We start from the raw sequence: 22,500 nt of genomic DNA, 5'->3' as shown, positions 1-22,500 counted from the left end.
GTATGTACATGTGTGTGTGTGTGTGTGACAGTGTGTGTGTGTGTTTGTGTGGGTGTGTGTCTGTATAAGAGAGAAAGAGAGAGAGAGAGAGAGAGAGAGAGAGAGAGAGAGAGAGAGAGAGAGAGAGTGGGTGGGTGGGTGTGTTTGTGCGTGTGCGCTAGTATATATGTGTGTGTATGTGTGTTTGTTTGTAAAGGTGTGTATGTCCGTCTGTCTATATGTGCGTGTGGGGGTGTGTTTTGTGTACTGTATGAAGTGTGTGTGAGAGAGTGAGTGAGTGCGTGTGAGTGAGTGTGTATGTGTGTACGTGTGTAATTTGGGTGTGTGTGTATGTGTGTGTGTGTGGGGGTGTGTGTGTTCGTGTGTGTGTGTTTGAGAGAGAGAGACACATAGAGAGAGAGAGAGAGAGCGAGAGAGAGAGAGAGAGAGAGAGAGAGAGAGAGAGAGAGAGAGAGAGAGAGAGAGAGAGAGAGGTTTGTCTTTCGCTGGGGTATGCAGTGCCTTGGCGTTGCACATCTACTTAATTTGATTGTTGTTTGTTTTAGTTCTTGAAATGGATAAGCCATCTGATACATCAGCCGCTGTTGGTGCGACTGTTGGTATTCTTGCCATCCTTGTCCTTGCTGCTATTCTCGTGATCATCGTCATCAGGTGAGATTGATCAGTAACAATGGAATTCACTTTACAGCTGTTGCGGAAACATAGACAGACAAAGACCGCAAGCATGCACAGACACCTAGACACGTTCAGGGACACACCCACACACCCATACACACACACATACCCACACACATACGCACACACACACGTACACACACATGCACACAGACACACATACACACACACACACACACACATACACACACACACACACACACACACACACACACACACAAACACACACATTTACACACGCACACACATACACATACACACACACACACACACACACACACACACATATATATATAACCCGCAATTCACCTTTCCATAGCGACTATATATCGTCCTTGTCCGATTGAAACCTCGTAAATCGATTTTGAGCGTTTCGAGAAAAACACAAAAAACGTCTTTAAAAAATAACTTGTCATCAAAATAAGCCAATTTTTTCTGCACATGATCTACGAACACAAACAAAGTACTGTGTGTAATTAAATAGTGTTGGTCACAATTAAAACGCACGATATTCAACAAAATTGCAAGATACGAGTTTTTCTTTTTTAAAACCCGACCAAACTTGAAGACTTACAAGGTTTTATAACATAGCCAAAGAACAAAAAAGACAAAAACAATGTTTTATACGCAGTAAACACACAATCGTTCTTTTGTCACAGTGTTCATTTGTTTTTTGATTGTACAAACCGATGTATAATCATTCTTGTGTAAAATGTCCTTGCAGTCTCCTTGCAACCTTGTCAATTAACACACAAACAAAAGTGTAAACTGAAGCTTATCAGTACATAACATTCTTTGCTTGCAGGAAAGCGTAAAAATCCATACAGGAGCCTTTTTGCATGCACAGAAAACAGAGTATTCCTTGAAAACAATGAGATATCTTAGTTTGAGTGCAATTGTCATCCAAATGTCCTTGAACAGCTAGTAGTTATGCAGGATGACCACTCATGAGAATGCAGAGCTTAACGACCATAGGGTAGACCATGTGTATTGGTATGAATCTACTGGAAAAACCTCCTTGACATGCTGAAGATGCTGCCACTTTATGTCTTTGATGGTCAGCCGTACTCAGTAGAGCTGGGGGATGATATTGGGCTCACCATGTGCTCTTCTTCTTCTTCTTTGTGAAAAAGGCCACCACTCCTCAGAATAGATGAGCTTGTAGCGACAAGTACCGTCAGGCAGGTACTTCGGACTGCGAATATCCACCAATTATGGATCCCAAGAAGTGTCTGAGATCAAGAAAGTCCTTGAAGAATGTGTGGGCTACCTGGACAACTTTGTAAGGTTGCCTTTTTCTTGCAGAGGTGATGACTTCCACGTATTCGGCAGGCCAGACTATCTGCCTTCTCCTTAGTTTGTTTTTGATAGCTGGGTGTACAGAGTCTACTTTCATCCAGGTATGACCTTTCTCAGGAAACTTTTGGAAAACGACTTTTCCTTGACTGACTGCAAAGTAAAGATGGGCGTTTCCCAAGACTATTAAACTGCGGTTCTGGTACCCACAGCCGTCATTGTAGATAATGATTGCCTTGGTTGTTTCGCCAACTGTTGCTTTTGACTTATCTTTTTTGACTCATCCTAAAAGTAGCAAGTAACCTCTGTGTCACTCAAGTTGTACAATGTGAAGACAGTAGTGGCAGCACAGCTTGGCCTTGAAGTATTTGTCATTTGCTTATATACATAGGGCCAACAAGTCGACCTGCAGATACATGGTGAAAACTTGGACATCACCATTCTCTTTAGCAACCCTCTTGTCAATAGTCTGTTATTTGCAAGCTTCGTCTTTGCGTTGAATGTGCATCTGGTACACATGCTATGGGATGTTTCCGTACTTGGATTCACAGCAAACGTTGCATTCATAGTTTTTGGGGTTGGTGAATCACAATGTTTGGTTTGCTTCACTACTTCCATTACTCCTGGAAGATAGTGATTTTGTTTCCAAGCGAAATCTGCACCATCAATTGACTCCTGCTCGCTCATGCGGAGCTTGCACCAGACAGAGCAAACATGACTCCTAATGCAAACAAGTCGAGCAGAATGCTTTACAGTTGTTGGGTCAATGCAGTCCACATGAAACTGACCATGATAATGGACACAATACACCCACGAAACACAATCAGAGTCCATACGAACAGTGATGTCATCTATGATAAGTTCCGTTTCGAAATTCCATGGTATAGAACTTTTATTCAGGCACACACAGCACATCAACCTAAGATCTTCAAGCGAAGAGAATTGGCTTTCAGGTGTGAAGGACCCACTGCCAGACATGACGGACTGCATTCAGACACTATAACACAACTTCAGTACGTGACATATGCATACCTGTACATCTTCAGCTAACAAATAAGATCAGAAGTTCAGGACTGAACTGTTACATAGTTAAGAGATATTTCAGAATACTTTAACTGCTTAATCTCTCTTTGTAGTTATGCTTTTGTACTTAGCAAAGGAAAATACTAACAAAAAAATCATTTGAACAATAACTGATGTCGTAGAGTGTCATTTTACTACACAATACGTAATGTGGGCACTTCTAGCTTCATTAATGACTCTAATATTTAATTTTACCTGAACTCTGAACGTACGGACATGTTACCGTAACCTCGTATCTAACGGAAACAGTTCATTTACCGCCGTGTTTAGATATTAGAAAACTTGTAAGTCGACATACGAGGTTTGCATCGGCCAAAACTGAAAAACACACGAACAAAAAAAAGCTCGTAACTCAAGTTACGTGTAATTTTGGTTCGCGGTTTTGCCAAAATGATATACGAGGTATTTTTATATCCATTTTTAACTGACTTCCAGCGATCTTAGGCTTTCACCACAATAACCAAAAAATAGAGAAAAAATCGTAGATTATATTGATGTAAAAAAGTAGATTTCGCAAAAAATCGAGTTACGAGGTTTTAATCGGACAAGGACGATATGTCACAGTACTAAAACAGAATAAAGTGTTGTTCAAACCACCTTTCCATAGCGACCGCCTCTTTATAATGGCCCCTTTGGGTCGGCTACCTGAGAGGTTGTTATAGACATGTTTGACTATAGTTTTGCTGTTGTTAAATTCAGACGCAGGAAAGGCGCTCCCAAGTTTGATTGTGCACGCGGAGAAGCAGAAACGCCCAGCAGCAGTAGTTCGACAGAAAGCATCAACAACGTCCATTCTTCCATTTTGACCTGCTCTGCGCTGCGTCCCAACCCTGCAGGTACAGTACGGGTCATATAAAACATCACTTGTGTGGGAAATTAAGCGAGCTATCTGCAATTACAGAGGATTCGTTCGTACAAGTTTGTTTGCTGAAAACATGGTTGCATTGTATAAATACTGTCAAATACAGAGTGTTTACTTCCACGAAAATCATGGGGTTTTAATATTACTGTAGTTCTGTGGTTGTGTGCTGCTGATAATGTTGTCGGCTTTCAGAGAGAGAGAAAGAGAGAGAGAGAGAGAGAGAGAGAGAGAGAGAGAGAGAGAGAGAGAGAGAGAGAGAGAGAGAAAGAGAGAGAGAGAAAGAGAGAGAGAGAGAGAGAGAAGGAGAAAGAGAGAGAGACGGAGAGAGACAGACAGACAGACAGACAGACAGAGACAGAGACAGACAGAGGCAAATTAAGACAGGGGAGACAGACAGACACACAAACAGACAGAGAAAGAGAGAGGGGAGAGGGGCAAACAGACAGACAGACAAGCTGACATGCGTGATGAACACACGCAAACAGTCAAGTCGACATACAGGGGACAATTCATTATTCGAAAAACAAAGTAAATTCGATTGAAATGATTTCCATAGAAATGCTTACAAGTATAATGTTTTCATTATTTCTGGATTTAGACCAGCCCAGTGGCGCAAGCGGGGATCAAGTCTACGCAGTTGTGTCTAAATCCAAAACCAGGCAGTCAGTCTCCACACGCGACGTCGTTTACGAAAACGTCACTACCCCTGGCGTGAAGCAGAAGAAGAAGAAGACGAACGCAGCCATCAAGAATGAAGTAAAACCACCCTCGACACCCAAAACAAGTAAAGGGAGACGATCTAGTGAAGGAACGACAACTCCAGGGAACCCCTTGTCGGACGACGAGGATGAGGACCTCAATGTGACGGACGCCATTTATGCAAATGAAGAGAAACCGACAGGGATGCGGGTGGACCAGCTAATGCAAACTGTAGTGAAGAAACTGCGGGAAGGTTCTCTGGACGGAGAGTTTGTGGTAAAGAAAATACTATTTCTGTTGTTTCTGTTTTTAACATAATACGATTAAAGAATACATTTTAAGCGATGAATACATGATTTCACTTTTAATTTGATGTCCTTTCAGCTTGTGTTTGGAACGTGTATGATTTAAAGTGGCCACTATCCTAACACAGTAATTGGTTGCGTTTTTAATGTTTACATTCTGATCTCTGTCCCTGTCTTTTGTCATGCACTCGCCTTTGTTATGACGACTTCTTGGTATTATCGGATCATATTTCATGATTTATTACGTTTTTTAATTTTTTATTCGATACAAGAAACTTAGATCAGACTATAATGATTGGTAAACATTGCCCACACGAATTTACACGAGACTCCTTAATCAACACATCAATCATATCTCATTGTCACCTTGACTTTTTAATTTCAGCGACTACCCCCGAACAAGGACTTTACACGGAAGAACGGCGAGAGAAAGGAAAACTACTACAAGAACCGTTACAACAGTATTCTGCCCTGTGAGTGATTGAGCTTTGTTTCAGTTTATTTATTTGTTCATCTTGTTGTTTCCTAATCTACTTAACTAATTATGTTGTAATTTGTTTGTTTGCTGTCTGTTTGTTGGTTAATTTATCTATTTGTTTTGTAGTGACAACAGTTGACGATGACAATACACTGTAACTACTAACTTCAACCCACTTACACTGCAGATTTCCTCTTCCTTCTTTTCTTTTGTCTTTCTTGCCTCAAAACATCTTCGTTAATTTATCACTTCCCCTTGTTTCCACTATTGTTTATAAACTTTCTTTAAATACTTTTTTTTCCCATAAATCAAAAACCGTGTGCACAAGACAATAACTGGCGCAAGAAGAAGAGCGAATTCAGGCCGGCGGACGGTCATTTTGGGGATAATTAAGCCACAAGGGCCTTGCAAAATAGAATGTAACTGGACAATTTATGGAACCGAATTTGAAGAGATTCAGTATAGTAGTAACTGACTGACTGTGTGTACAGACGACAAAAACCGGGTGGAGCTGGAACAGGTGGATGGGGACGATGCCTCGGACTACGTCAACGCCAGCTTTGTTACGGTGAGATGATTATCATAAGTAGTGGTAGTAGAACTGGTAGTAGTAGTAGTAGTAGTAGTAGTAGTAGTAGTAGTAGTAATAGTAGTAGTAGAAGAAGTAGTGGTACTAGCAGCAGCGGTAGTAACTATTGTGTATGTACGAGAAGTAGTAGTTGACATAGCAATAAACTTCTGTATAGGGGCAATGCCTCAGATTGCGCTCATAGAAGCTTTGTTTCAGCACAAACTGCTACAGCCTTGTCGTAGTGTTTCCCTCTGTTTGCTGCAGTAGTTACTGTAGTATACTATTGTTGTTGTGTTTGCATGGTTTGAGAATTAGAAGAAACAGGATGACAATTTGGATTCAACATTATGCAAACTTTGTTTCACCCGAACCGCGGTTTTTTATTATCTATTTTCTGCTCTCAAATCATTGTACATGTAGTTGTTATTTTGCCTCAGAGAAATAAAATGGAGAAAGCTTACATCGCCGCCCAGGGCCCCAGAGACAACACAGTGGACGACTTGTGGCGGATGGTATGGCAGGAGGGGGTCACTGACATCGTCATGCTCACCAACATCAAGGAGGGAAAGAAGGTGTGTGAGCAAATCAAAATTGTAGTTTGTTACTAAATTGATATATTTGTAAATAATTGTTAAACATGTAGGATCACTTTTGATGTATGACAGTAAGGAGTCTCAAGCATGTTAATGCCATGTTCAATAAACGCAAAGAAAAGAAGCAAGAAGAGTACCAAAAAGACACTTCCAACTGACCATTTTAGCATATAGACAGGCAGTGCCCTTTGCCCTTTGGGAAGGGTAGCTAAGTACAATAATGTGACCCTCCACCACGGAATGAGTCGCATGATTTTCATATTTTTACATGTTCCTAAAGAGTATTTTATGCTCTATCCAGTGGTGAAAACCGTTTTAGGAAAGAGCGAAAACTTTTTGAGTTATAAGCCTGTGACTAAGGTGACCCTCACACTGTTACCACAGTCCCCCCGGACTTATATTAAGCCCAGCGCAAAATCGCGCGAGATGACATGCGACTCATTCCGTGGTGGAGGGTCACAATTAGGTTTAAGAACAGTTTAACATTAGGTGAACAGTTCACCAAAAGCAAGTGTGCTGTTTTATCTACTCTGAACAGGATGCAGAGCGATCTGTGTTTTATCCTTCAGCGCTAACTTCGTTAATCACAGGGATTATTTCATGGTCAGGGAACAATTCGCTGATCAAGTATTGATAGTAATAAAAGATAATCTCTCTTTACACATCACGTTTGTATCCTGTTGCTTTGTGGTGTCGAGTGGTATTGGTTTTTTTTACAAATGATAATAGTAAACTAGTTGTCAATGTATGCGTGTTCTGTAGTTTTGGCGATCAACATTCTACGACAACTGACTGGCTCAGGCAATAATTTCACATATGTTTTAATAGTTTCATGTCCAACTATTTTGTGTTGTTTTGTGCAGGCCACTATGGCATAATTACAATACTCTTCATCTGTTTGACATATGTGTAAACTTAATGTTGTCACATAGTCCAAGTGCTACGAGTACTGGCCGGCCCAGGGAGACAGGCTGACCACTGGACACATGGAGGTGACGGGGGTGGAGGAGGAGACCAGAGCTCACTTCGTCATCAGGACCTTTGACCTCAAACAGAGTGAGGTAAGTGTGACAGACAAACCGACAGACAATTGGAGATGGAGAGAAACAGACAGCCAGCAACCAGACAAACAGGCAGACAAAGAAGACGACTACAAACCAGTCGAGCATTTGGTCAACTAAGATTACTTAGTTTGAGCTTTTGAGTGGTTTAATGAACCATTTCTGCAGCAGAATCTGACTCGGGGCCAAAAAGTGGCCATCCCAGGTACTTTTTGAATATATTTCACATTCTTCCATTTCCTACAGGGCTCTGAGACGCGGCGTGTGAAGCAGTACCAATACCAGAGCTGGATGGACCATGAGGTGCCCGCCACCACGCCCCTTGTCAATTTCTGGCGTTACGTCAGGTCACGTGCTCCACGCACAGCTCAAGCTCCGCCCCTTGTTGTGCACTGCAGGTTAGTGTAGTTACATCAAGGTGTCAATCACCTTGGCAATCAAAGTCTTGGGAAGAGTTAGAAATGAATTTAAGTAGTATCTTTCAATGCCACATTCAGTTTGAGTTCTATTATAGAATACTGAACACAATGCAAATTAAAACATGGAAACAACCCATTTTTGCGCAATTTCTTTTGGCGTTTTCTGTTTTTATTTGAAGGCATATTTACAGTTTGGTTTTTCTGTATTATATTTGTGTTATGGATGTTGAATTTTTGAGGTGATATATATCTAATATTTCAGCGCTGGAGTCGGCAGATCTGGAACCTTCATCGCTCTTGACATCATCATTGATCATGCAGAACAGAAAGCAGAAGTGAACATCTACAACACTGTGGACAGGCTGAGGGATGACCGCTGTCTCATGGTGCAGAACAAGGTAAAGGACAACGCAAAAAATGCATTGGTTTTGCAAAACTAAAAAAAACAAGAAAGGTTCATTTTAAATTTTGTGAACGTATTATTTTGTCTTGAATTAAACGTTCCATAAATGTAACCTTTGTGGGTTTGTTTTTTTAATCTTTGATTTGGAACGTCAGCAGTCAATTAGTTGTGGATTTTATTAGGTTTGCATTTTAAAGCACCATTAATAAATATAACGTTTTCTAAAACTCTGGTCATTGTTGCATTTACAAAGAGAATATCCTTTTGTGTCCAGAACCAGTACGTGTTTCTTCACGAGGCAGTGGTGGAGGCCTACATGAGTGGAGACAGCAGGATACAGATGTCAGACATGGACACCGTCCTCCCACACACAGTCGCCCATCACACGCCTAGCGACAGGGTTGACCGAGAATTTGAGGTAGGCCATGCAATTCAACGAATAGTTTTCATAACAGTCAAGAAGTTTAGTGTTAATCTTTTTGTTCATATATTTGCTTAAGTATTTAATGCATTCAGAACATTCCGAGAGTATCAAGGACTTAATTGAAGTTACAAATCCATGCCTTCATTGTTTTGCCTATTTCGAATAAATGTCTTTTTTCAAACATAGGGCAATTCCATTCCAGTTTCCATCAGGTATTAAGAAAACATTATTTTCTTTTTCGTTGCAGAATGTTGCATGCCTTCCCGTGATTTGATTTCAGTGCAAGTAGAATCTTAATTTGCTTTATCGTTGTTTTAACATATGATTGTCGTGAATTTAAATATAGTTTATTATCTGCACACTGGCTAATCTTAATTACTTACAATATGTGCATATATGATTTTTTTTTTACATTTTCTTGCTGATTCTTCTGTAGATTTAAAGACCAGGTTTAACTTGTGTCGCCTTCACTGACATCTCGTTGGCTCACGAAGTGTAGCCTATGCGATGCTAACTTTTGTCTGTCTGTGCGTGCGTGCGTGCGTATGTATGTATGTATGTATGTCTGTGGTAGAAACTTTAACATTTGAAGACGTCATATTACATTGACGTCACACTATGACGTACGAGGGTTAGACGTCACGCGATGGAATTACTGAAAGTCTCGGTGATTGTTATTTTGAGCGGGCCGAGACTATTTGGCAGTCGTGTCCATGTAAGTAGGCTACATGCAGACAGACAGATCTAGATCTAGTGTCTCGCTTTCTTGCACAGTTTCACCTATGCTCTTTCTGTGTGTGTGTGTGTGTGTGTGTGTGTGTGTGTGTGTGTGTGTGTGTGTGTGTGTGTGTGTGTGTGTGTGTGTGTGTGTGTGTGTGTGTACTGTGTGTGTGTGTGTGTGTGACGGACTGATTGAGTTTGTGTTACTGTTTGTCGATTTCTTACGTGAGCCTTGAAGGCTTCGCCTCTTGTTTTAATTTGAGAATGAACGAGACACTTACATTTGTCATCAACAGTTCAGACAAAAGTTTACATTACTGTACGAAAATGGCTTTATTCAATTAGCAAGTATCCTTGTTTCACAGTAAAAACTGCTAAGCATCAAGGGCATGTGTACGCATGCATTCTTGTGTGAATGTGACTTAATTGTGTTGAAAAATGCAAATAGCGAACACGTACATTTCTAAATGTATGCAACTTTTCAATGTCTTAGATTTATTTCGCTTTTCAGGCACTGTGCAAGATGCGTGATTGTCTGACAGCCCCAACCTACACCGCTGCCAACCTGAAAGAAAACCGTGCCAAAAACCGCAATCCCAATGCCTTACCCAGTAAGACTGAAATCATCCACGTGTCCCTAGACAAAGAGCAGGAGCATTCAAGACGAACAAATGTGGTTTTATCCGTCTCATTTGCAAACTAGTGAAATGTCTGATAAGGGTTATGAAATCCTAGAGACACAATCAGGAAACGTTTCTGGTTGTAAAGTATGGCACCACACTTTAGAAAGAAAACAATTCATTTCTACAGAATGAAATGGTTTTTTTATGTCAAATTAAATATCTGCCAATGATTGCAAATAGCAGTGCTGTAGCTGTCAAATTCTTGCTCTGGGGACATTACAGTTTTGCCTGTGACGTGTAGTGGTAAATAGAAGTAGCAGTAGGTTTTCTCTTCTTCTTCTTCTTCTTCTTCTTCTTCTTCTTCTTCTTCTTCTTCTTCTTCTTCTTCTTTTCCTTCTTCTCCTTTTCCTTCTCCTCCTTCTTCTTCTTCTTCTTCTTCTTCTTCTTCTTCTTCTTCTTCTTCTTCTTCTTCTTCTTCTTCTTCTTCTTCTTCTTCTTCTCCTTCTCCACGTGCCTTCTCCTCCTTCTCCTTCTTCTTCTTCTTCTTCTTCTTCTTCTTCTTTTGTTCTTTTCTTCTTCTTCTTCTTCTTCTTCTTCTTCTTCTTCTTCTTCTTCTTCTTTTCAGTTTTTCTTCTTCTTTTTCTTCTTCTTTTTTTTCTTCTTCTTTTTCTTCTTCTTTTTTTTCTTCTTCTTTTTCTTCTTCTTTTTTTTTCTTCTTTTCTTTTTCTTTTTTTTCTTCTTCTTTTTCTTCTTCTTCTTCTTCTTCTTCTTCTTCTTCTTCTTCTTCTTCTTCTTCTTCTTCTTCTTCTTCTTCTTCTTCTTCTTCTTCTTTTCTTTTTCTTCTTCTTTTTCTTCTTCTTCTTCTTCTTCTTCTTCTTCTTCTTCTTCTTCTTCTTCTTCTTCTTCTTCTTCTTCTTCTTCTTCTTCTTCTTCTTCTTCTTCTTCTTCTTCTTCTTCTTCTTCTTCTTCTTCTTCTTCTTCTTCTTCTTCTTTCTTCTTCTTCTTCTTCTTCTTCTTCTTCTTCTTCTTCTTTTCTTAATGTTTCTTCAATGTCTGGTTTATGTAATGTAAATTAACATGAACACAACTGTGTGCTCTGTGTATGTTTCAGACGACAAGCACCTGGTGTATCTCACCAAGCACGTGAAAGGCAGGAACCAGTACATCAACGCTGTCTACATGACGGTAGTGTTTTTCTCCAATCTAAAAATGCTTGTTTTTTTGTTTATTTAAACTCTGCTTGGCCTTATTAAATGTTGCTTGAAACAGTCAATATGTGTGTGTCCCCAATGTAGCACGCGGTTGGTTTGCATTTGTTCGAATAGCAAAGGCATCCACATTGTTGAAGACTAAAACCAACCAACGAAATGTGAATTGTAATTCGCCTTATGAAGAGATTGTGTCCTTGGAAGTGGTGTGGAAGCTACGTGAAAAACATGACTTCAGTTTCAATATTAAGTCTCACATACGAGAATATTTGAATTAAAATATTCGTTTTAGCTTCGTGTAAAGCAATATTCATCGAGTGTTCCTCTGTGCAGACCTTCCTGCAGCAGCAAGGCAGCATCATGACGCAACTTCCGCTGCCGGACACCCTGGTTGACATGTGGAGACTGGTGGACGGATGTGACGTCAGCACCATCGTCAGCATCGGTGACGTGGGTGGAAAGAAGGTAATTTGTAATGTCTTTCATTAACAGGAAATCTATGTCTGGCCTGAATCACCAAGAGTTCTCTTGGAGGTTTCTTTACTACCGAGACAACATATAGCGCTGTGCCGGTTTGGTATAAGCTGATTGTGTACCTTTAAAGGTAAAACAAATCGCCAAAGAACTAAGCTAGTAAACTATAAAGTGTGCGCTTTAATTTCACAGTGTTCACACATTAACACTAAATCTTCTAGTCTATTTTAAAGGATAGATTAATGTAAACCGTAAAATGCGCGCTTTATTTTCAGTGTTCTCACATTAACAATGCCACACAACATAACAACATAAAACAAAATGTATCAGAAAGAATTACATGTGATCTTTATGAAAACCCTAACCTTATAATTGAGGCTGTAGCTCCAACTGTGTGACACTTAATCCAATATGGTATCCAAAAGGGGGTAAAACGAAAGTTTTGAGCGACGCCATGCTGTTTCGGCGAATTGACTACGTCGCAGTCCGCACGGAAAATTTAGTGCTAAAGGCGACAAACCATCGCTAATAGTAGTTGAAGGGAAGTAACTCCTTCAAATATGAACGTAAGTTGCGTCCCTGCAATCCTCGTCGCTCCCAACAAGGAAAAAAAATAACAAATCTTGCCGGTGATATATCGTCGGCACGTCTTTTACGCAAGAGAAAAGTGTCGGCGAAATTTCACCGGCACGACTCGAATGAGTTAAACAATGCCATTTAAATTCTTAGTTTTGATAGGTTCCTGTTGTAATGTTGTTATTTGGAATATGGACTAGTTAGGCCAAAACAAAATGTGTCTGTTTACGGTAACATAGACAACAAAAATAGGGTCGATAGGTCGGGAATTTTTTTTTCTCCAAAAAAACATATTTTTAAGTTATTTTGCCCAAAATACAAAGACTTTTTTTAATTTTTTAATGCCAAAAAAAAAGTCTAGGGTCGGCCTTAATGTTTATCAATGACATAACAATTCTTGTGTTGAATGAAGTTGGTAAATATTTGTATTTGTTTGCTTTGAATTGGCAGAACGTGTGTTGCTACTGGCCCAAGGAGGCAGAGCGCAAGATACACGCTGGGCCCTACACTATCAGTTTCAAGTCTGCGGCTAAAGTGGGAGACGCTCTCTTTAGTTACATGCTCTACATGGAAACTGACGTAAGTACTTAGTAGTATTTCCTCAAATGTCCGTATGAAGATATTTTTGCTAAGATTCAGCTACGTCAAACTGGGATTACTTAAGTTCATGCAATTGGCATTTTATACATATATTCTGTGGTCCCCTCCCTTCGGAGTTTTTAACTTCAATCGCCAAGGAATAGCCAAATAGTTTGACGGGACATGACAAAAGAACAACACCCCGGAGTTGTTATTCAATGTGTTGACTCTGAGTTGGTTATGAGAATGCCTTTTCCTTAACCAATATTGAATAAATAGTTATGAACATATGCCTTTCAACGTTCATGAAGTCATAGGGACCTGGTTATAACTGAAACTGTCCTTCATCTTTGCTTTTTCAACAGTTATAGGAGCTGAGTCAAGATTTTTCTGGCGGTCTGCCCATCTTAGATAGTCTGCAACTGAAAATTATGAGAAAAAAGTGCTACATTGCATTTCAGTGTCGATCGCGCAAGGCTATGTCAATTGTTTCAGGGTAATTGCGAGCTGATAGTGTTGCGACTTAATTAAATGTCATGTCAAATAATGTTGATGGTTTATTTCAACGCATCGCACAGACCACCAGCAGAGAAGTGAGAGTGCTGCATTACGCGGGGTGGACAGGACAGGTGGCAGACAACATGGCGGACCTGCTTCACCTTCTGACCTCTCTGCACACGTCACACCACGACAGGGGAGGCAAGCCTGTCATTGTGCAGTGCATGTGAGTTCCTTAACCTGTTCCTGTTTTAATGATCTCTTTTCGGTCTGTGTATTTCATCTAAAGTCGGGGTCATCCCCGGAAACATGCCCCTAATGACTTTTCAGTGACGGCGTATAATTACAACTTCTACCGGCCCCCGTAGCGCAGTGGTTAGCGCATCGGACTGCGGGCCGGGAGGTCGTAGGTTCGAATCCCATCAGGGTCATGTGGGTTTTTTGGGCTACGGTCGGCTCCTAACCAGAGTGGAAGTGCTATGGTTCCTATGGGAAGGCTGGAATCACACAGCCGAGTGTCATTCACTTAATGAATGCGACTTTGAGGGTGCTCAGGTTTACCTGACCAACACCGCAGGTGCGGCAGTTCTCGGGCCCGGTTAACACCAGGATATATTATGACAGTAAGCGTAGAGTGCTGCCCTGTCACGTAGTCTCAAACCAAATTGGAAATCCATAGCATCATCATTATAATCATCCTCATTTCATTAATCATCCAAAATTATAAAAAATGTCCTTGCTCTTGTCGCCCTTCATGCCCAGAGCTCTCATGGTGACCTTGGTCTCATTGTTCCTGTTCCATCCTTCCCTGAATAGTACTTCTGCTGTCAGTCTTCAACGTGTGACGTTCTGGGGGGGGTCGACGGAGGGACGTGGTGGCGGTCTGCTCTCTGGAGGGGACGCTCACTCAGTCTGCATGGCTCCGCGACTTAGCAGTCAATGTCGTTAGTAGGGGGCATAGTAGGTAGTGGGTTGAGTCCGTCAGCTCGGGACAGACCCACTAATGAACACCGTCGAAGTGACTCAGCAGAAGTGCAGTGTCATCTTCCGAGGGTAGCCTACCGCAGCGACCCGACTTCCCTCCCTGGAGCGTCTGTAAAATCGACAGGTCTGGCAGCGGAACGAAATTCAGATGTGGATGGAGCAGCGAATGCAGGGACGCCACGGGGCGGCGTGAGAGTACACCGGAACAAGGAACAGGTGTAGGGACCAAAAAAAAAAAACAATTAGAACTTCTCTGTGATCATTTTATGTCTGTCCTTGGTTGTTGCTTGTTTTCTGTTCTGAAATATTAGTTGTTTTTTTCCTTCTTGTTTGTTTTGGGTGTTTGAATAAAGACATTATTACACGAGTAATTATAAGAGCAAGGTTGTTGAATACTTCTGCAGTGACGGAGCGTCACAGAGCGGCGTGGTGTGTGCACTGTGGGACGTCATCAGCCGAATGACGTGTGACGCAGAGCTTGACGTGTACATGGCCGTGAGACAGCTGCACACTGTCAGACCTGAGGCCCTCACCTCTGTGGTCAGTTGATGAACAGTGTGTGTGTGTGTGTGTGTGTGTGTGTGTGTGTGTGTGTGTGTGTGTGTGTGTGCGTGCGTGTGTGCGTGCGCGCGCGCGTGTGTGTATGCGTGTGTGTGTGTGTATATATATGTGTGTGTGTGTGTGTGTGTGTGTGTGTGGGTGTGTGTGTGTGTGTGTGTGTATGTGTGTGTGGGTGTGTGTATATATATATGTGTGTGTGTGTGTGTGGGCGGGGTTATTACAATAAATAATTTTTAAAACAATTGCATGCAGAGGCAGGGTTGATTCACCTTAGATCAAGTAGCTGTTGAACAACAACATAGATAAGAAGAAAACACAACAGGTCAACAAGTATTACCAAGCAAACATACAAGAAACTGGCGACAGTACTTTGTATCAGTTACTCTTGCAGTCTAGACATGACATGCATTTTGTATTTTTTCACACCCGCGAAGCTTTTTCATGGAATCTTCGTTTGTTTCTATTTATTCCAGGAGCAGTACCGATTCTGTTACGAAGTGGCCCAAGCGTTTAAAAATTCACAGAATGTCTACGCAAACGAGTAAAACATGTAGAACGCGTATCCTATGCTGTGACTCCACAGAAAGAAACAAAACTGTGCACAATAAAACAAACGATACTAATCTAATAACCATCGGTGATCTTTCAATCAATCAATCAATCAATCAATGAGTCTTATATCGCGCATATTCCGTGGGTACAGTTCTAGGCGCTCTGCAGTGATGCCGTGTGAGATGAAATGTTATACGGCCAGTAGATTGCAGCCATTTCGGCGCATATTTACCTTTCACGGCCTATTATTCCAAGTCACACGGGTATAGGTAGACAATTATTAACTGTGCCTAAGCAATTTTGCCAGGAAAGACCCTTTTGTCAATCGTGGGATCTTTAACGTGCACACCCAATGTAGTGTACACGGGGGGAGGTTCGGACACCGAAGAGAGTCTGCACACAAAGTTGACTCTGTGAAATAAATTTCCGCCGAACCTGGGATCGAACTCACGCTGACAGCGGCCAACTGAATACAAATCCAGCGCGCTACCAACTGAGCTATATCCCCGCCCTCGTCTATCCTTTCATTTGAATTTTGCTGACAATGGACGAATTCTGGAAATATTTCTGTCGTGTTTTCATACTTATGAAAGAGTTGCTATCCAGTGTTTGTCCTAACTTTTCAGTTGAAACATTTAGGCACGCTGCATGCGACATGTTGGCCTGCCTCAGTGTTTATGTGGAAACAAGGACAGGAACTCTTCCATGCTCAACGCATACAAACTTGACAGAGTTGTCAATTGCTGAGTGAGTTTAAATGACAATTAGAAACTGCTTGTAAAATAAATAAATCATGAGGCTATTTTGAAAATGTACTATCATGTTTTGAACATGAATCTGAACGTGTTCGATTTCCTGAATTGTATAGTGTCAGTATGTAAGGCGCTTGCGCACAATATGAAAAAGTGTGTGAAAGAACGGGCCACAATGCGAATAGATTGCTTGAGTATAACGTTGTTCGTACTGCTGTACATCTCCTTTTAAGGACTGTAAATATAAGCGATGTTAATTGTTCATTCTCTGACGTTCCGACCTTTTGTGGAAAGAAAGTGAGATTAGGTGAACACATTCGAGAAGTTCTCGTAGATAAAAAAAATACAGCTCAACCTGTTCTGAAGGATTTTGGAGAAAGTTTAGATATGAAATTGATGAAAAGAATTACCAGTCCTGCATTGGAACATTTTGCTAAAACATGTATCTGACGAATACGTTACTGTGTAAACTGAAAGTGAAGGCTGATACAAATTGTACATATTGTAAGGATGCAATTGATGTGTTCGGACATTTTTTCTTTGAATGCCCAGCTGTGTTCAGGTTTTGGAAATAATTATATTGTAATGAACATATTAGTAAACATTGGCGAAAGAGTTAAGCTGAATGTCACATATGTCCTTTTTGGTATACAAAATACCAGCAGAAATATGAAGAATGTTAATCACATTTATATAAATCGCAAAGATGTGCGTAAGCATTAAAAAAAAAAGATTCACGACTAACCCTGAACATTTTTGAAAATCATGTGTGTAAACATTTTGTTAAGACTGCCCTCTTTTGTTTCTTTGTTTGTTTCTTTTTGTTTGTTCGTTTAGTAAGTTTGGCTGTTTGCTTGTTGTGTTTTTATCCTGAGTAGGTTAAGTTTGAAATTTACCGCTTATTGCTGAAGTACACATTTCAAAGGGGAATTTAATTAATTCTTGGCATATTTTGTTGCTGTTTGGTTTGCTGTTGTTGTCGGAAGTTTTGTTTCACTTGCATTTAAAGCATGATACATATTGCTTGTTGTCTTTGCTGCTGAATGGATTGTAAAAGAAAACCACGTTTCTGTTCCTTTAAAATCTTAACTTAAATTAATGTTGTTTGATCTATGCTTGAACCATGCTTGAGTTATGTTTGAAGTTAGACGCATGTGTGTAAATCATGTATGTTAACTCAACATGGGTTTCTGTTTTATTTTACGTATTGTTGAATACTTTTACCTACGGGTTAAGGAATTCGGACCTGTATCATAAAAACGTGTCAGTTTTTTGTATGAATATCTGAGCATGCCTTTTTTCGGGTCTTTCTGATTTGTAGTGTTGTAGTGATTTGAAAGTCACAAAAATAACAAACACACACACACACACACACACACACACACACACACACACACACACACACACACTTTCACACACACACACATACACACACACGCACGCGCACGCGTGCGTGCATACAAAATCACTTCTTTGAAAATGACTTAGAAACATAAATCATTTTATTAAGCACTTTACAGGAAACAATGGAATTGCAAAATCGAAATAAAGAAACAAATTTAACATGGTATTGTTTTATATGAGGCACTCGTTGAAATGAATTTATGTTTTGAATATGTCTTATTCTCAAAGTGTATAAGCACTGTTTACATTTGACCAAATGGTATTTAAGTTCGAAAAGTACTGAAAATGCATGTTGTCCTTTTCATGGTGTACTTCCAGGATTTAGTTGTTTACCTTGTAATAATGTTGCTAATTTTAAGGTTAAACAGCACTGTACACAATACGATGTTTAAAAGGTATCATTGAATGGAAAGTTCTTAAGTTAATCTTAACATGTCTTTCTGTGTGTTAAATTTGAAGTGAACTTTTATTTTTGTGTGCCATATTCTTGTGTGTATGTTCGTGTTTGTGTGTGTGTGTGTGAAGGTGAGTGTGTGTGTGTGTATGTGTGTGTGTATGTGTGTGTGTGTGTGTCTATGTTTGTGTTTGTGTGTGTGTGTGTATGTATGTGTGTGTGTGTGTGTGTGGGTGTTTGTGTGTGTGTGTGTGTGTGTGCATGTATGCATGTATGTGTATGTGTGTGTGCGTGTATATGTGTGTGTATGTGTGTGTGTGTGTGTGTGTGTGTGTGTGTGTGTCCGTGTGACGTTAATAAGGAACAATTTCTGGATGGAGTTTCAGATTTTGTGTTCGGTCTTGCATAGCGAAACAAGGTTAAAGGGACTCAGAACCAACGCCCAACCAACTGTTTACACTCTTCAGTGAGGAAAATGTCATTCTTAGACCTGACAATGACACCGTTTGCCAAAGGCATAATCCATTGTTGTGTGTTTGTGTTTTTGTTTTCAAATAAAGCAACAGCTTACACGCTCTAGTTAAAATGAAAAGGCAATACCATATCACGTGACATGTCGGGCAATCTTTATCAGAGAAGAAAGAAGGATGCGAATGTTTGACGTCACTGGTTTGAAATGACTCTTTGGAAGTCATCAAGCCTCAGTGATTGTGTTTCTATTCTGTACAATGGACCTTTAGGAATTCATGCTGCGAATTTGGAACACTATGTCGACAGAAAAGAAGCAGGATCTTCCTTGTGGATATAATAATTCAACAGGTTGGTCGGTCACTTGAGTTAGGGCTGAGGAGAAAAGTACTGTAGTTGTCAAACTAGATTCATTTCTAACATCATAAGGCCGACAACAAGCAAGCATACAACCAACAAACCAACTGACCAACTATCCCGCGTCACCAACTAACAAACCAACCAACCGACAGATCAACCCAGGTCACCTTACGACAACCACCCAGTTACGCAAGCAAGCAAGCAAGCACATAACAAAGCAAACAAAAGGAAGTAAGCAAGCAAACAAAAAAGTATACAAACAAAGAACAACAAGAAAACGTGCGTTATATGGACTCTTGCCCTAGTCATCATACCTATATCTCTTACTGTGTATGTATGTTATCGACGCATGGCACCATTGCCCAATGCACACCCTACATTGTACATGTACTGTGCAGAAAAAGGTGTTTGTCAGTTCGTTTTCTTACTGCATAATGCACTTGAGAGGTGCCCCCCTCCCCCTCCTACCCCCTCCACCCCCCCGACCCTCAACCCGCCGTCGTGGTTAATATCATTCCCTCCCTAGCCTTTGCCTGTACTGTGTTGAGGCAGCGCGGAAGCTCAATTCTGTCTAACCTAACTTATTTGGCGTAGACTGCAACAGGCCTAAGAATTAAGTCTTGTTGTCATTTCATTAAACCATGCTTACGTTTGATTGTGTAATAACAGTGAAACGCACCCGCTTTCGTAGAATTTACGATTTGAATGAACCGAAATAGTTACAATTGTCTGACTGCAAGTTTTCTTACACTTTCGCAACAGAAGAAGGTTTTGCGCAGATCGAAAGGAGTTTACGTACATGCATAATCATGCCCTCCAGCATAATATATTGCACAGCGTATTTTTCTTGCTGCAAAATTTTAAATCAAGCACAAAAAACACACAAAAAAGCTGGTCGCCTTCTGTGCACATCAAGAATAAGCGAACAACGCACATTGACCCTGGCTTCCGTTGTAAAATCCATTCTGAACAGAGAGCTGTTGGGATACACGTTGATGGATGATGTATGTCCAAGAGGAGGGTGGTTTTATCCCACGTAAAACCCTTATCAGATCTGAAACAGTAAGCAAAACAGTTTGCAATATAAGGGCTGTGTTGTTAATTTCGAAAGAAAGTGTCAATTGTCAACACTAATAATTCTTTCGAAATCGTTAAGTTTCTCGTCGTCGCAAAGTCTAGCTGTTGCATAATGACATGCCTGTCTAGCTGTTGCATAATGACATGCCTGTCTAGCTGTTGCATAATGACATGCCTGTCTAGCTGTTGCATAATGACATGCCTGTCTAGCTGTTGCATAATGACATGCCTGTCTAGCTGTTGCATAATGACATGCCTGTCTAGCTGTTGCATAATGACATGCCTGTGTGTACGTGCAGATAACGTGACAAGAGGAAAAAGCAACATTGATACGAGCGGCACATACTCCGGCTTACCTAGTTGGGTGAATGACGGCAATAATGATACAAGCTTGTGTTGGGGTACAAATTCCAGAAGTAATTCCTATTGGTAAGTGGACCTGGGCAGAGCATATCCCGTGTACAACATTACCATCTACAGTGAGTTGTCATGTGAAGATGATCAAGAAGCAATGGTATCCACATGGTCGATGAATTAACTATTGGGTTAATGCCTACGCTTTGCAGTTAAAGGATGTTTGTGTGTGTGTGTGTGTGTGTGTGTGTATGTGTGTGTGTGTGTGTGTGTGTGTGTGTGTGTGTGTGCGTGTGTGTGTGTGTGTGTATGTGTGTGTATGTATGATGCTCTCTCTCTCTCTCTCTCTCTCTCTCTCTCTCTCTCTCTCTCTCTCTCTCTCTCTCTTTCTCTCTCTTTCCCTCTATCTCTATCTCTCTGAACGTTTTTTTTACGATAAGGAGTGTGCGTCATATCTGACTCTGCCCTGTTACTTCAGCAAGAAGAACACTCTACCCGTTCACCATCACAGTGGGCGGTCATCCCGGTGTGACCGAGAGATCCAGCTCTTCAATCGTCACGACAGACTCAGTGACCTGTTCTTCTGTTGTCTACGGACAGTGGGTCAACATCACTAGAACTGGATATCTCCAACTCTGTGAATTTCAAATCTGGGGTAAGCATATAATCACAGTGTAGAACTGTGGAGCCCCCGTGTTAAAACCTCTAACATCTGACAACATGAGGCCTTCAACCGGAGGGAGTGTTCACATAGGGGGACATTTACACAGGTTATCAAAAGACAGTCTCAGAAAACAGGGTCTTAATAGGGAGGACGTCTTAAATTGGGGGGTGGGGGTGGGGGGGGGGTGTCTTAAAAAGGGGGTTCCACTGTTCTTTATGGTTTTCTGTTTATTACGAAGCAATTGATCGGGTTTGGTTGGTATTAAAGGGTAACAAGATGCTGTACTGTTGGCATTCCTTGTGTGTGTGTGTGTGTGTGTGTGTGTGTGTGTGTGTGTGTGTGTGTGTGTGTGTGCGAGCGAGCGAGAGAGAGAGCAGGGCCGGACTAGGCGAAGAGGAGGGGGGGGGTTGCCAGTGGTGGCCCAGGGGGATGTCCCCCCTTGCGGCAGGGGCGGATCCGTTCATTTTATGACTGGGTTTTTTCAAAAGTATATTGTGAAGATATGGGTGTGAAGGCGCGAAGCGCCGAGCCGACGGCGCGAAGCGCCTAGCTTGCTAGGGGGTCCGGGGGCATGCCCCCCCGGAAAATTTTGAAAAAAAGGATGCAAAATGGTGCAATCTGGTGCATTCTGAGGATGACCATTACCAGTTTCAGGCAGCAGATTTTGTCACTGATTAATACCCCAAAAATTGAAACTCAATGTAAAATAAAGAAATGCATACCTCATTCAATATTTTTATGTTTTGGCTGGGGGGGGGGGGTCCGGAAACCCTAGAACCCACCCCACCCCCCCTCGTTGTGGGGGTCAGGGGGCGAAGCCCCCTGAAGCTGACGGGTAGGTCATATTCTGAGATAGGAAAATGGTCGCTCCTTGCATGAAACGGCATAAAATAAGCAATAATAAAAAAAAAAATTAAATAAGTAAGGTACATGTTTAGGCTAGGGGGGGGGGGGGTTGCGCAACCCCCATAACCCCCCCGGTAGTCCGGCCCTGGAGAGAGAAAGAGAGAGAGAGAGAGAGAGAGAGAGAGAAAGAAAGAGAGAGAGAGAGAAAGAGAGAGAAAAACTAAATTGATTTGAATTGAACTTTATTTTACAAAGATTAAGTTTAACGGCTACGCCTTTTCTTAGAATCTGTCCTTGGGACGTATAGACACACAATGATATAATATATATATATATATATATATTTTAAGTAAACAAGAAAAGGAGGTGGGAAAACTTAATCACGTGATAATAATGATGACGATGATGATGATCATGATGATCATGATCATGGTGATCATGATGATCATGATCATGATGATATATGATCATGATGATGATGAGTGTTTGAAGGATGATGGAAGTGAATTCCAGACTGGTGCACCCGAAAAAGCAAAA

At 41.1% G+C, this 22,500-nt stretch overlaps 1 protein-coding gene across 1 annotated transcript; it reads left to right on the top strand.

Moving 5' to 3' along the window:
- The first annotated feature begins 550 nt into the window (after positions 1-550).
- LOC138956298 (receptor-type tyrosine-protein phosphatase epsilon-like) lies at positions 551-18,284 on the top strand. Its single transcript, XM_070327693.1, has 17 exons — positions 551-651; positions 3,754-3,890; positions 4,515-4,891; positions 5,306-5,393; positions 5,890-5,966; positions 6,407-6,541; positions 7,495-7,623; positions 7,870-8,021; positions 8,305-8,440; positions 8,720-8,863; positions 10,101-10,200; positions 11,324-11,397; positions 11,754-11,885; positions 12,921-13,049; positions 13,628-13,773; positions 14,936-15,071; positions 15,566-18,284. The coding sequence occupies exons 1-17, from the start codon at positions 554-556 to the stop codon at positions 15,635-15,637; spliced, it is 2,262 nt and encodes a 753-aa protein (XP_070183794.1). The 5' UTR covers positions 551-553; the 3' UTR covers positions 15,638-18,284.
- The last annotated feature ends 4,216 nt before the right edge of the window (positions 18,285-22,500 follow it).

Source organism: Littorina saxatilis, unplaced genomic scaffold (assembly GCF_037325665.1).
Source record: "Littorina saxatilis isolate snail1 unplaced genomic scaffold, US_GU_Lsax_2.0 scaffold_1392, whole genome shotgun sequence".
In the NCBI taxonomy this organism is placed as follows: Eukaryota; Metazoa; Mollusca; class Gastropoda; order Littorinimorpha; family Littorinidae; genus Littorina; species Littorina saxatilis.
The sequence above is the reverse complement of the archived record's forward strand: the minus strand, read 5'-3'. Positions and strand labels throughout refer to the sequence as shown.

Coding starts and splice junctions, on each gene's coding strand:
- LOC138956298 (XM_070327693.1), top strand. CDS start 554: ATGGATAAGCCATCTGATACATCAGCCGCTGTTGGTGCGACTGTTGGT. Junction 5,394..5,889: donor TTACAACAGTATTCTGCCCT/GTGAGTGATTGA, acceptor CTGTGTGTACAG/ACGACAAAAACCGGGTGGAG. Junction 10,201..11,323: donor CAATCCCAATGCCTTACCCA/GTAAGACTGAAA, acceptor TGTATGTTTCAG/ACGACAAGCACCTGGTGTAT.